Below are 12,934 nucleotides of genomic sequence, written 5' to 3' on the forward strand. Positions count from 1 at the left end.
CTTGTGGCTGGTACACCTTGCTCCTGGCTCCAGTGTACTATAGCAGGGGGCACTGCTGTTTGCTTTTCTTAGTCCTGACTCCAGCTTCTCCCTTTGATCTCTGCTGCTTGCCCCGGCTCACCCCTACCATTGTCCTGCCCAGGGAAATAATGTTTCTCCTTCCCAGGCTCAGGCCTCACCACCTCTTCCCTCTCATATTCTGAGAATGATGCCCAAGGAATCCATGATGATGGAGAACAGAGAGAACAGGATTATGGGTATGACCCTTCAGCCTTCTGAGGGTTCCCGGTAGGGCCAGTTGCCTCCTTGTTATCTGCTCCCTTTTTTTTTCCCTTGTCCCCCAAGGGATCTTGTTTCTGAGCTGGAAGGGAGTATATACAGATGATCTGTGATGCCAGGAATTAAGGGCCTGTAATCCTAGGGAAGGTTGTGTTGTCCTTTAGATTAAAATTCTATGCTTCAGAGAAGTCCCTAGGGTAGTTGTTATATGTGAGGGCCCTGAAGACTCATGGTCTGGATTCTAATCCTGTCCCACCAGTTACTAGCTGTGACTGGGTAACTGCTCAGCAGGTTAGGGTCATCCTCATGCCCACCATGTCCATTCATTCACACATAGTTACTGAGCCGCTCCTATGAACCAGATTGTTCTAGGTGCCAGGGAGATAGCAGTGAATAAGACAAAATGGGTTGAACATTTAAATCCTTAGAACAGTGTCTGTGCTGTGCTTAGTCGCTCAGTCGTGTCCAGCTCTTTGTGACACCATGGCCTGTAACCCACCAGGCTCCTCTGTCTGTGGGGATTCTCCAGGCAAGAATACTGGAGTGGGTTGCCATTTCCTTCTCCAGGGGATCTTCCCAACCCAGGGATCAAACCAGGGTCTCCCGCATTACAGACAGATTCTTTACCAGCTGATCCACCAGGGAAGCCCTAGAACAGTGTCTAGCACATAGTAAATATGTGTTCTCTTCCTAGTGCTTTTCTGAGAAGGATTACTCAGATGGGATGACCTTTGGCAGCAGCTGCAGGATCAGATCTCTTGGAGAAGGGGAAGGATGGAGGAAGGGCTAAGATACAGGTTCTGGATTTGGACTTAGTTCCAGGACAGCAATAGCTTGAACGACCTTTTATTTCTGGCACTTTATTTTGAGACTAAATACATGCACTGGTTAAAGGTCACTCTGGAAATTGTATGAGTCTGTTTAGTTCCGTAGAAAGGGCAGGAGGAGATGCCCCCATGGACTGCCTAGATTCCGGCTGGCTTTTTTGTACAGACAGCACAGTTCCCACCCAGCCATGTGTGGGTGACTCTAAGAGAGGCCACACTTCCTGAGCAGCATGAAGGGACATCCCAGAGATATGAGATGTGAGGACAGAGAACAGCTGTTTGTCTCTTTGCTGTCAAAGCTCTCTGGCCATGGGATAGAGGACTTTCTGCTGGAGGAGATGGCTTGGGGGTTGGAGAGCTGAACTTAGGAAGGAGAATGAGGTGAGGCAGAGGTCCATGACCTGTTTCAGTTCATTCCTTAGGGAATGCTGCTGAAGAGGACATTGCACTCTGAGTGTGATTGCTGCTGGAAGCAAAGTCTGCATTCAGGGCTCCTGATTCACTGTCTGTGGTTTCCAGTGAAAGTTCAAGACTGACACAGTTTTTTTGCAAGTTGGGTTGGAATAGAAATCTATGGAGTAGAAATCTTTCCTGGAATCAACCAGTTTTTCAGCTACCACCATGCTTGGGGGAAAAGAGCTGTGTAATCTTGACTATGGTTCAGCAACTACTTCGCTGCTTCTCCCACTTTCTCTTCCGTCCTTCTCCCACCGTGGGTTTGCAGAAATGCATGCTTTTATAGCACAATGGAAGTGCCCTCAATGTGCGATGTGGGCAATCCAGGATTCTTGGGTTCGTTCCCATGTGAGCTGCTGGCATGGCTTTCCTTCAAGACCTGCTAACCTGGCTGGGAACCATGACAATCGGCATTCACAAGGACAGATGAAGTGGCTCTGGGCCCTTTCCAAGATTCTAAAGTACAGTCAGGTTTAGGTCCACTGGACACCATACTCTTTCATCTCATTTTGATTGCACTTTCTTCAGTTTTCAGCCATTACTTAAACTCAGTTCAGCCAAGTGTATGAAACTTGAACTAGGCAAAACATTTTGCTGTGAATATAAACTCATAGTTCCTTCCATAATGAAGGAAACAGATAAATATGGTGTGATTATGGCGGGGTTTCTCAACTTTTTTTCATTATCAACTTCCAGAGGAACCTTTTAAGACATTTTTCCCTAATTATCCCCCCTAAGGAAATTTTAATACCACAGGTATACCAAAACTCTGTTTATGTACTATTTGTGTATCTGTGCCATATACATTAAAAGAGTAAGATTTTTTACCCCTCCCACCAAGAGCAAATTTTCTCCTCCCTAGGGGGAGGGGGTGGGGCACGGAATATCACCCCTATTGTGAGTTCATGGATTATAGTAAAGCACAATGGGATTGCATAAGTAATGTAAAATGGCAAGCAAGCCTCCAAACTTTGTAAGCTGTGTTTCTCCTATCTCCTTTGACTGAACATCATAGCTCCATAATTTATTCTTGTCTTTCAGTCTGTCATTTCCATTTTGCTCTCTTTCTTCTTTCGTTGATTTCATCCCTTTTCTCTCTCCAGTGTAGAAGTTTCGGAGTAAATTTGATTAAAATAGTAGGCTGGGAACTTCCCTGGTGGTCCAGTGATTAACAATCTTCCTTGCAATGCAGAGTATGGGGGTTCCATCCCTGGTCAGGGAACTAAGGTCCTACATGGCATGCAGCAATTAAGCCTGTGCACTGCAACTGCTGAGCTGGTGTGCATCACAACTAGAGAGTCCATGCACTACGATGGGATATCCCACATGACAACTAAGACCAGGTGCAGCTAGATAAATAAATAAATAAAATAGTAATTTACAACTCAGGGATAATTTAAAGAATGTGATTTTCTAAGAAAGTTCTCTAAAAGGTTATCCTTTTGGAGGAAAGAACCTACAAACCTATGAGGTATTCATGGGGAAGCAAAATAGATGTAAGTATTGAGAGAAATAAAAGTATTCATTTGGAGTTGCCTTTCGGAAGAGATGACCTCCCAAGAGGTCTTTATATCAGTTGCAGTGGGTTTGGCTATGATGTCTATATTGGACCTAGTGTGTTAGATGCTCAGTCATTTCCGACTCTTTGCGACTCCATGGACTATAGCCTGCCAAGCTCCTCTGGCCGTGGAATTCTCCAGGCAAGAATAAAAGAGTGGGTAACCATTCCCTTCTCCAGGGGATCTTCCTGACCCAGGGATCGAATTCTGGTCTCCTGCATTGCAGGGGGATTCTGAACCATAGCTTTACCATCTGAGCTATGACCAACCTATATAGCATATTAAAGAGCAGAGACATTGCTTTGCCGACAAAGGTCCGTCTAGTCAAAGCTATGGTTTTTCCAGTAGTCATATGTGGATGTGAGAGTTGGACTATAAAGAAAGCTGAGCACTGAAGAACTGATGCTTTTGAACTGTGGTGTTGGAGAAGACTCTTGAGAGCCCCTTGGACTGCAAGGGGATCAAACCAGTCAATCCCAAAGGAAAGCAGTCCTGAATGTTCATTGGAAGGACAGATGCTGATGCTGAAACTCTAATACTTTGGCTACCTGATTCAAAGAACTTACTTATTAGCAAAGACCCTGATGCTGGGAAAGACTGAAGGCAGAAGGAGAACGGGACGACAGAGGATGAGATGGTTGGATGGCATCACCAATTTGATGGACATGAGTTTGAGCAAGCTCTGGGAGTTGGTGATGGACAGGGAAGCCTGGCATGCTACAGGCCCCAGGGTCACAAAGAGTCAAACAGGACTGAGTGACTGAACTGAACTGAGCCACTAGGGAAGCCCCATATTGTATTTAACTTCTGTATATAAACTCTTTTGGGGTTGATGCCAGTTCTGCCAGTGGGATATCGAGTTTTTCTCTAGCAATCCCATGTAACCCATGATAAAATCTCCTCTCCCCTGTAGAAACTACCAGAGGCATGCAGTGTTGGTGATGGAAGACCCTTCGTCACAAATCTGCAGAGTATGTATGTGGCAGTCACCAGACAAGCGATCCAGGTGGGACAGAAGCATCATGACGCTGGTACGTAGCTCCAGAGGTGTTGGTCTCCCTGGGGTTAGAGTTAGGGTCTAGGTTTGTGCTGTCCATTATGGTAGCTCTAGGCAATAGTAACCACTTAAATGTAAATAAATAAAAATTAAATAAAATGAAAAGCTCATCTCATTTGTACATTTCAGGTGCTCAGTAGCCACATATGGCCAATGGCTACCAGGTGGGACAGCACAGATCACAAGTATTCATTCTATCGCTATAGAAAGTTTTATTAGGACTGGTCTACATGCTTAGGAGAATTTTGTTGTTGTTCAGTCACCAAGTCGTGTCCAACTCTTCACATGCAACCTCATGGACTGCAGCACACCAGGCTTGCCTGTCCCTCACCAGCTCCTGGAGTTTGCCCAAGTTCATCCCCATTGAATCAGTGATGCCACCCAATGGAGAATTAGAGAACCAGGAAAAAAGTTAATCCCCCTACCTGAGATGTGGCAGGCAATATGGAGAACAGTTAGCTGTTTTGAGTCACAGAAACTCTTGTCCTACATGGTTACAATTGGCCTGGAGGATCTTCACAGTAGAAACAGCTTTCGGAAAGTTAATTGGAAGTGAATTTGTGTCTGCTTACATACTAGTACCAAGGCTTGGATAGAGGGGCCTGGGATGCTACAGTCCACGGGGTTGCAAAGAGTCAGACATGACTTAGTGACTAAACAACCACAACAACCAAGGCAGGCCTTTATCAGAATGCTTGGTAAACGCTAATGCTTTCCTGGTAAGAAGGCATTTATCACTATCTTCCTTTGATCTTTCTGGTTTCAGGAGATCCCCAGACCTCAAGCAGTGCTTTCTCACGGGGAACTGATAACCAACTTTTGAACCAGCTAGAAGAGCCGGTCTCTTCAACACCATCCCTCCCAGGACCTGAGACAGAGCCCACAGTAAGTCATGAGCAGCTTCCTAGATAGCATTTCAGGAGTTGAGAGTGTCTGGGGAATTTCCTGGTGGGCCAGTGGCTAAGACTTCTCGCTCCCAATGCAGGGGGCCCAGGTTAGATCCCCGATCAGAGAACTAGATCCTATATGCTGCAGCTAAGAGTTTGCATGCTGCAACTGAAGACCCCACTTGCTGTAACTAAAAGATTCCACAGGCTGCAGCTAAAGATCCTATGTGCCGCAGTGAAGACTGAAGATCCCGTGTGCCGCAACTGAGACCTTGCACAGCAGATAAACGAATAAATATTAAAAAAGAAAAAAAGAGTTGGGAGAATCTGCAACTATGGCTCCCAAGCTGGTGGTGCCTGGAATTGTCACCTAGTTGACCCTGCCTTAACCCAACATGGGGCGATATTTGTGACCTGGCATCCAAATTGTGGATTGTGGATTTCTGGCTGGAGAGTCATGGTCTTTTCCATCTTCCCTTGCTGTCGTCTCTCTGCAGTTCTTCTGAATGATGGACCTTGGCTCCCTTTCAGCCTTATTGCACTTCCAGGGATGGTCTATGAACTTGTTCCCTAGGGGAAAAGGGATGTGGCTTGCCTCTCCTGCATAGACTCTTCCTTCGCGTTCACAGCCTGACATGGACCTCAAAACCCCTGCGTCAGTCACCCTTGTTAGCCAGAGCCGTGGGAGCACGGAAATTCCTTTCCTAACTTAAGTGCAACTGTTCAAAACCTCTATTAACTTGGATTCCTTTTTTTCTAGGTTTCTTCAGGCCCTATGCAGAGACCTCAGTTGTTGAAAGTCAAGAGGAAGAAGCTAAGGGGGCTTTTCAGTTAACTTGTCATCATCTCAACTGCTGAGGATGGACTCGGAGAGTAGTTTCCTGGTGTCACCTTGGAAGGAGCTCCCGTGGCAGCAGCATGTCTGACACAGAGTTATACAGTCAGAGACTCCACCGTAAGGGCCAGATAACGGAAGCTTATGTTGACAGGCATGGCTCCTGTTAACAAGGGAGTCCTGGCTCCAATCCACTGGGCACCGGCCTTCCTTGTCCGAGTGGAAGACAGTTTCTGGGAATCCCACACCCTCCTTTCTCTTAGTGAAGGTTCTCTGGACTCAGGATCTACCATGGACTTTAAGTATATGGGGCAGGTCAGCAAAAAGGCACAATATACTAAGGGAAGTCTTGCCTGTCTTTCTAAAGAGTCCTTAGCTACTCCCAGATGATCCTCAGAGACACTCTCCTCTCTAGCACAGAATAAAAAGTGCTCACACTCCTGCTTTTGAGATTGCTTATCTATGGAACATATAACCAACTGATTACTGGATCCCAACCCACTGATGTCTCTGGCTGAAGTCTAGGCCCTTGTCCAATCCTTCAGGATTCTTCTTATGCTTCTCTTCTGTGGCTTGTGCTAAGCCTCTATTGGGGAGCATTGATCTTGAAACCTCTCTCCGTAGTCTTGTGCCCTATGGCTTCTGTGCTTCTTGGTCCAGCTTGATATGGGGTGTTTTTATCTGTTTCTGAGGCATAGACAACAGGTTAAACCACAACATGGGATTGAAATGACAAAGAACCATGAGCCGTAGGGCCAAGTTAGTTTCTTGGAGTGGGAGAAAAAAGAATTTTGCTGTCCCATCCTTCACTTCAGATAACAGAGTAAATAGAAGAACTAGAAAAGATAGGATGACTGGGAATAGGAAATGGCCACAGTTCTCTGGGACCAACAGAATTGACGTATAGAATGAATAGTGCTTAGCAGGAAAAGATATAAAGCCTGTATGAGATAGACTTTCTCAGTTAGAAGGTCAACTTTTTGGACAAATCTGGCAAAATTTGGAACTTCCCTGGTGGTTCAGTGGTTAGGACTAGGTGCTCTCACTGCCACGACCCCGGGTTCAATACCTGGTCAAGGAACTAAGATTCCACAAGCTGCATGGCTCAGCCAAAAAAAAAAAACAAAAAAAGGATTTAACAGACCAACAATCGTAAAGCTCCTTGGCCTTCTCTGCTAGGTTTTCCTCTATAGGTAAGACCATCTGAATCTTTACCTTGGAGAGACAGGAAGGAGAGTAGAACTCAGATGTGCACTGGGAGCTGTTAGGTAGAGGAGGGGGTTGGGGCAGAACCCACAGAGGCCTTTTCTGGTTTATTTACTTATGATGGTCAAAGGCCTCCTCAGTCACATATCCTGTCTTGGCACTAAGAGAGAAACACATAGGACTGGTGTTTCTGTCCCCATGTCAAGTCTTGGGAGAAAGAGGACCATCCAAGTAAAAATAAAATGATGATGATCCTAACAACAACAATAAACAGTTACCGTCGGTTAAGCAGTTAATGTACACCAGCTACTCTACTAAGTGGCAATGGTGGTTTATTCAATAAGTATGTCTGACTCTTGTGACTGCATAGACTGTGGCCTGCCAGGCTCCTCTGGCCATAATTTCCCAGGCAAGAATACTGGAGTGGGTTGCTATTTCCTTCTCCAGGGCATCTTCCCAACCCAGGGATCCAACCTGCATCTCTTTTTCCTACTGCATCGGCAGGTGGGTTCTCTTCCATTTGTGCCGCCTGGGAAACCCGCTTATCAGAGGTCACACGGCTAATAAGTAGCAGCCAGAATTTGAACCCAGACCGCTGAGTTCTGAACTGCATTATTATATACCCCACTGAAAACATTTTCCAGGAAGGATGTAAAGTCCTTCTTTTCTGTCTTCAGCTGTGACCATTCTTTTCCCGTGACCCTGCCTGTTTTTAAGAGGGTGTTCTTTCTACTCCCAGTTAGCTCTTCAGGGCTTTCCCAATGGCTCAGTGGTAAAGAATCTGCCTGCAAGGCAGAAGACACAGGTTCGATTCCTCGGTTGGGAGGGTCCCTTGGAGGAGGAAATGCAACCCACTCCAGTATTCTTGCCTGAGGAAAAAAAAAAAAAAGCCCCTGGACAGAGGAGACTGGCGGGCCACAGTCCATGGGGTTGCCAACAGTTGGACCTGATTGAGTGACTGAGCATATTAGCTCTTCAAGGGAGGAGCCTTGGCAGACTCCAGGACTTACCCCAGGCCTTCACCTGCTGGCAGAGTCTGAGAGCTCCACCGTGGCTCATTCCCAGTTGCTGCTGATAAGTTTCTTTACCTCCAGGCCAGTGCCCCCATCTCTGCCCTGGTGGTGACTGTCATTTGAGTACATAGGGAACTATGTAAAAACAATCTATCAGATGACTCACTTTGTTGTTTAGCGTCTCTTGGCGTAGTATAGATAGACAGATTTCAAGGTATGAGACCACATGGAAAATGGAGAGACTTCCCCAGCAAATTGGAAGAAAATAAGGGTTCTTCACTCTAGGTAGGTAATCCCTCTGCCCTAAAAGCACAGTCTCAAGAGAAGGCATTTTTTAATCAGAGTGGGGATCAGGGGCTTGTAATTCCCCTAAAATTATAAATAAAATCCTAAGAGCATATTTTTTTTCATGTTCTCAAAAGAATGTGTAACTTTTTAAAAAGGTTAAATGAGAATATGCCTAATGACTTCCCTGCCCACCGCCCCTTGTATCCCCAAAGCTTGCTGACCCCATGGGACTATTGCCCAAATGCACATCCTTAGAGAAACATTGCTCCCCGTGGCTCTGCCTCGGGCATTCTTGCCCTGAAGCCCTTGCCCCCCAAAGCAAGGGGTGGTGTTTGAAAATCATTCATCCCAGGGCAACTCCAGGGAAACCCCTGCCTTGACAAATTGGCCTAGCCAGGCTGTATTCCAGCCCTGCCCCCTGGCTTGGGCCCCTCCCTGAGGCCCCCAGCCTGGCCCAACCCCCACTCCGCATGCACATAAAAGGGTCGAATTCTCGTGGCTGCTCCATAAATTTTATTCCGTAAATATTAGTTTTCCCTGTGTTTAATAAAGCAGTGGCCCACCTCCCCGCCTACCCGCCCGCTCCCCGGGGCCGGGGCTGGGGCCAGGGCTGGCTGGTGGGAGAAGGGAGTCTTTCAATTGCTTTGGAGTATTTTTAGAAAAAAAAATAATATAAGGTGGTTTACAGCAGCAAGCCAGCAAACCAGGAGCAGGACTAGGGACCTCGAGGAAGTTCCTGCAGGAACTTGACCTAAAAAGTAGAGAAATAGCGCCACCTAGGCTGCAAGGCCTTCTTGGCCTTGCTGGTGGTTCACCCCTCCCCCACAGTCAGCCCAGACAGACCAGCTCTTTGCTGGGAGACAAATCTTCATCCCCGAGCACTGCAGCTGGGCAGCACCTCCTGTCCTCCAGCTTCACTGAGGGCTTCCCCAGCAGCCCCCCAAAGGCAGAGCCCGAGCCAGAGCCTGGAAAACCCCATGAGGGTCATTCTCTGTTCTGACACCGTTCAACCAACCTCCAGATCAAAGAGGGTCTCCAATGGGTAGTGAAGTTATGGAAAAGGGATGAAGGAGCTTCTAGTCTCTGCACACTGAATCCCGGAGTCCCTAGGGTGTAAGGTGGCAGAGAGTGAGATCTGAGCTCCTGTACTCTGGACTGGAAAGAATCTGTTCCTTCTGGACTGGAAAGAATCTGTTCCTCTTGGACTGTACATCCTTCCACGGGTCTGATGCGGTTCGCCTTCAGGGAGCACTTGCGGAAGAAAGAGGTGCCCAAGTCTCCTGAACATTCAGCACAATGCTTTTTAAATTTTGTCCTGTGGTCCATTTGAACTCCCTTTTCTCGCCTCACTTGTTCACGTAAACCTCCTTACCTCCTCCTCCCAGGTCGACTGGGAGATAAGCAGGAGCCTGGGTGTCATTCTCTACAGAGATGGTGGGAATGGGAACGGGAAAGGCCGTGCCACCTGAATTTGATCTCCTTCTTGACAGTATTCTTGCCTGGAGAATCCCATGGACAGAGGACACTGGCGGGCTACAGTCCATGGGGTCACAATGAGTTGGATACGACTGAGTGACTAACACTTGACGTTGTCATCGGGGGCATTTCCTTCTTTCCAATTATTCTGTCCTTCATTTCCTCCTATTTACAAAGCTAAGGGGATTTGCTCCACAGAGTATTGGGGAAACCTAAAATCCTCTTAATTAACCTTCCTCGTGACGTGGCAAGCTCATTTTATCTGTTCTTCCCACCTCCTCACTGTGCTATGAAAGTAATCAGCATTTACATACACATTTCCTGTGGGCTTTTTGTTTCCATCCTTACATTGGGTTACACTCAAGAGTATAACTTTGAGAACAGGGTCAGTGTTTAATGCTAACTCAAAAAATAGCACTGTGCTGGTATTACACTACTAAAGGGTGCCACTTTATGTTAACTGGGCTTTCATACAATCATGATATGCTTTTCTGAGCTCTACCCAGATGTATTTTTCTGTCTTTTAATTTTCCTGAGGAAGAAACAGTTCAAAAGGAGCAAGTGACTTTCTGCAAGGAAGCCACCAAACTCAGAGCTCAAGACCTTTGGTTCCTAGTCCCTGTTACCAACATGAGTAAATGTATGGACACGCAGAATTGTAGTGGATTCTGCTAGGCACTTAGATACAGAGAAATGCCAGATCAAGGGAGCCCACGTTGTGGAGGGAGGGTTTTCCCCAGCTGCTGTGCCCTCCTACGAGTTGCCACAGGGTATTCTTGTCAAGAGCTTCTTAATGCTCTAACTTTCTTCCAGGTTCTCTTGGACAGAGCTTCAGAAGATCCCACCCTGAGAGGAAACATTCAGAGAGGGGAGGGTGTGAAGTAGCTTGTCTGTGATGGGGAGGTACCCTAGGGAATCCATCTCTACCTGAGGATCTAGAAGCCCACCTATCCTCTGTCTCCCAGCCCAGACCCATCAAGGAGTACTGTCTCCTGAGACTTGGTTTATGGTGGCCTCAATGCTTTTCCCTCAATTCTAGGGTCTCCTTTCTACCCTGGCTCGTGGGAAGCCGTGAAGTAGCACCGAAACATTCTAGAAAAGGCTCAGTCTCTTCTCAGTGGAATCCTACCTGCTCTCAGTTTCTCTGTCCTGGAATCCAGCTGATTTTGCGTGCTTTCTACACTTCTGGACCCTCTGAGTGAGCGCTAGCCTCTCAGCACCTAACTCGCATGGGTTCCTGAGAATCTGGGCCAGCCTAGGGGAACCCGGAAGAAGCACTGGAAGAACTCCAGGGTGTGGGGAGCGCACAGCCATTGACTCACCTGGGAATACCGTGCCAGTAACTTGTCTTGCTGGGCCGAGGGCCAGGATTTAGAGGAGTACGCAGTACCACACTCTTCCTCCCTCCCCTCACTTCGGGGTCAGAACTGGGGAGTAAGTTTTGGGGGGCTGCTGGGAGTCCCTTCTGAAACCTGGGTGTTGTATTTACTTTTTCATATTGGCAGCTGGAAGGGGAAGCCCATCCCAGCTCAGCATTGTTGTCTAAAGTGGTTAATCAGATCCCATAATCCTGCTGTGGAAATATTGGGCCTCACTCAAAACAATAGAGACCAAGAATATTGTGGTTAAATTTCAACCAGCTGCCTCCCTGGCCTGTTTGCCTAACCCCTACCCCCCTCTCCTGGGCCAGAGTCCTCCTGGCTTTATGGACCCCTGATAGGATCGACAGCCAGTCAGAAATGGGTGACAGGAGAAGAGAGGATGGGGTAGGGGAAGGGTAATCCTCTCGACTGGCACTCCATCCTGCCTCCCCGCTGCCCCACCTCCAGGCCTTGAAGAGTAAGGAGGGGGTGGTGAAATGAGTTTCTGCTTGTGGGGAAGCCCCCCACCCCCCAGCAGGGTCTGGATGTGTGTTCAGGGGTTAAGAACAGTACTGCTAGGAATCCTGGGTGGTAAAGAGATCCTTTACTCAAGGCAGAAAAAAGACTCCTGCCAGATGAGAAGGAAAGACTGCCGATTTCATCTAACAGATGCCAGTGCTTCCAGGGTGCTTCCTGGTGCTTACTGCTGCCTGGTGCTTCCAGGGCACAAAGCAATGCCAGTTGGTCGTAGGTCGCATATAGGGAATAGAAAGGCACTCGTTGGGGGAGAGGGAGCTGGTAGTAAACATTTCTGTTTCATTAGTAACCTGATAAAACAGCAATATAAATTATACTGTGATGGTGTATGAAGGTGGTACTGATATCCCAACTTGAGTGGTTTTCTAGTAGTAGTAATGTCCATTATGTAGCTCTTTAATAAGTATGAGTTAACTGTGGCAGGGTAATTTATATAATTAGAATTGCAAGACAGGGAATAGGTGAGCTGTACAATGGCATTTTGAAAAAAAAAAAAAAGATGCAATGTCTGGCTTGTGCTAAAGGGCACAAATGAACACGGTGCTACACTCAGGAAAAGGCAGAGGCCGTTCCTCTTGTAGGTTCCAGGACACCCAGCTTGTGAAGTGGCCAACTTTGAGTTGGTACTTGGCTGTCATGCTCCCAGGATGCACTGGGTACAAGGTGCCCCCACGCTGCTTTCGGAGGTGTCACTAATGAAGTGAAGCAGAGTGAGGCCCCAGTTCCACACTGTGGACTGTTGAACGGTCAAAGTGTACGTGTGTTCTTAGGACTTGAAGAATGAAATAGCAGAACTGTGCCTGTACTTAATTTCTTCATATAGACTTCCCAGGTGGGTAAAGAATCTGCCTGCAATGCAGGAGACATGGGTTCAATCCCTGGGTTGGGAAAATTCCCTGGAGGAGGGCATGGCAACCCATCTTGTATCATTGCCTCTCCAGGGACAGAGGAGTCTGGCGGGCTATAGTCCGTAGGGTTGCAAAGAGCCGGACACCACTGAAGCGACTGAGCACGCAGTCTCTTCACATAGGGCAGGGATGGAGCAACAGCAGAGAAGCTTGATTTTTCCCACCTGGGGTGCTATGTGATGATTCAGGGACAAGCATGGCTCCTGTAGGTCATTCATCAAAACCATTTTAAAGCAGGGACAACT

General features: G+C 47.3%; 1 protein-coding gene across 2 annotated transcripts in view; it reads left to right on the top strand.

The window, feature by feature from the left end:
• Nucleotides 1–6,343, top strand: part of NHEJ1 (non-homologous end joining factor 1) — an 89,999-nt gene extending 83,656 nt beyond the window's left edge. For both annotated transcript variants that reach the window (XM_043910004.1, XM_043910005.1), the window contains exons 6-8: nt 4,035–4,152; nt 4,945–5,063; nt 5,826–6,343. In XM_043910004.1, the coding sequence (XP_043765939.1) occupies nt 4,035–4,152; nt 4,945–5,063; nt 5,826–5,900 (312 nt within the window). In that variant the 3' untranslated portion in view covers nt 5,901–6,343. The remainder of the gene's footprint in view (nt 1–4,034; nt 4,153–4,944; nt 5,064–5,825) is intronic.
• The last annotated feature ends 6,591 nt before the right edge of the window (nt 6,344–12,934 follow it).

Source organism: Cervus elaphus, chromosome 8, assembly GCF_910594005.1.
Source record: "Cervus elaphus chromosome 8, mCerEla1.1, whole genome shotgun sequence".
In the NCBI taxonomy this organism is placed as follows: Eukaryota; Metazoa; Chordata; class Mammalia; order Artiodactyla; family Cervidae; genus Cervus; species Cervus elaphus.